The sequence below is a fragment of the Amphimedon queenslandica genome, unplaced genomic scaffold (genome assembly GCF_000090795.2).
Source record: "Amphimedon queenslandica unplaced genomic scaffold, v1.1 AMPQUscaffold_5622_Cont22411, whole genome shotgun sequence".
NCBI classification, from domain to species: Eukaryota; Metazoa; Porifera; class Demospongiae; order Haplosclerida; family Niphatidae; genus Amphimedon; species Amphimedon queenslandica.
In genome coordinates this window covers 1-1,711 of record NW_003554078.1, presented here as the reverse complement: position 1 = coordinate 1,711, position 1,711 = coordinate 1, and the positions used below count along the sequence as shown (strand labels likewise).

The following is a 1,711-nucleotide window of genomic DNA, read 5'->3' as shown; positions in this document are numbered from 1 at the left end:
TGTAGCGATTCTAAAATAATGAATATTAATAGAATATGGTTCAATTATTACAAGATAATCTTCTCCCTCAATCTTTACAGCAATCATACCACAATCAACCTTCTTCTTAGGACCATCCTTAAGATTAGTAGGTACAACTTTCCTCCATTTGAGAGTATCAACATTTAAACTGTACAGATCATTATCATCATAGCCACCACGTCCTCCATAATAGAATATCTCATTCCCAATAGCAGCAGCTGCATAGTTCATGATACCCAGAGGAGGATCACCAGTGGTAGGTTTCTGTTCCCACCTACCAGTCGGAAGGTGAAGTACCTCCACAAATGATGAATCTCTTCTCTCTATCTCAATATTGTGTTCTTTAGGATGGTCATCTTTCTTCCCACCCCACGTATAAAGACAGTCTCCTACTATTACTGTAGAATGACTATGTCTCTCAGCAGGTTCATAGTCTATATAATAGCACAAACTATCAGTCAAACAATATTTATCATAAATTATAACTTATTAACCTTTTACAGTGGCCCTGGGGACTGCTTTTGCTAACTTTAGAGCTGCCATTTTGCTTGGGATACGCCTTGTAGGTGTGGCCAATACTTACAAGCCACGCCCAATTATTTAAACAAGCCCCACCTATTACTTTTTTCTGCAACCTTCTCTGTATCTTGTAATTGGTTCTAGCTTTTGCCAGTTTCTTCCAGACATGAAGGGGTTGATGGTTATGAACGAGGCCACTGATATTGCCTTCTATTCGGTTGACTCTCAGCTCCGGGCACACCTGCACAGGAGAATGGAAATACTGGAAAACTCAATTGGACAAAGAGTGGGGGCAGAGAGAAAAAGAAAAAAGATTATTATATTTATTTATTTATTGCAGGAAGAAGAGGAAGATTTGAGAGGATTACTGACTACCTTCTTTGCTCCTCTCACCACATCCTTTGTATGTTACACTGGGTCAACATGACTGACTCCTATTCCCCATTCACTTGTACATATTCTCAATTTATCATTTCTTTAAAACCCAAGCAACTTATGAATATACACATTATAAACATTGCTCTAATTTTATTGGTATTAAAATGGTCTTAATTTTTAATGCTATACAGTATATACTCAATGAATTATTGTGGGAATATTTTTTGTGAATACCAAAATTTAAACATGCAAAATTTTAAGTTTATCTACCTACTTTAAACATACATACATGCATAGAATGTATTGCAAGTGTTAAGTATGGGGGAATTTCTTGTTTTATACAATTTATTGATTTGTTGTTGAGATTTGTTTGTTTTCTTATTCTCTTAACAGAACGTGCTCACCTCAATGAAGAAACCTCTCTTCTCCATTACTGCTGACGATAACTTTTTAATTGTTTTTAAAAAAGTAAATTGTAACTCTTTTTATTAATATATTATTATCATCTCTTTCTCTCTCCCTCCTCTAGTTCGGTGAACATGTCTTTGTGGCTGTCAATGGCGACGGTTCTGAGTCTGAAGACTTTCTTGTTCGTAAACTTCATGTTTTCAACAGAATCATTGGACTATTGTATGGACCAGTACTGGGAAGGTACATATGACAATACTGTACTAGTATATTGTAGTATATTATTGGTATGCTTAGTCTGCATATTGCAGTATATTATTAGTATTCTATAGTATAATTTTAAACTGAAATCAGTTACCAGCATTATTATTATTTATTTATAAAA

The 1,711-nt window shown here is 34.8% G+C and overlaps 2 protein-coding genes across 2 annotated transcripts; one reads left to right on the top strand and one right to left on the bottom strand.

Annotated features, from left to right (window-relative positions):
* Positions 1-6: 6 nt before the first annotated feature.
* Positions 7-579, bottom strand: LOC109592318 (rab9 effector protein with kelch motifs-like; the record flags this gene model as incomplete). The annotated part of the gene is made up of 2 exons (XM_020007797.1): positions 516-579; positions 7-455 (listed from the first exon to the last, which is right to left on the bottom strand). Coding segments are annotated over exons 1-2 (498 nt in total), but the record flags the coding sequence as incomplete, so codon positions are not given.
* A 50-nt stretch (positions 580-629) lies between these two features.
* Positions 630-1,580, top strand: LOC105316055 (Hermansky-Pudlak syndrome 1 protein homolog). Its single transcript, XM_011410852.2, has 4 exons — positions 630-826; positions 881-943; positions 1,312-1,386; positions 1,448-1,580. The coding sequence occupies exons 1-4, from the start codon at positions 707-709 to the stop codon at positions 1,577-1,579; spliced, it is 390 nt and encodes a 129-aa protein (XP_011409154.2). The 5' UTR covers positions 630-706; the 3' UTR covers position 1,580.
* The last annotated feature ends 131 nt before the right edge of the window (positions 1,581-1,711 follow it).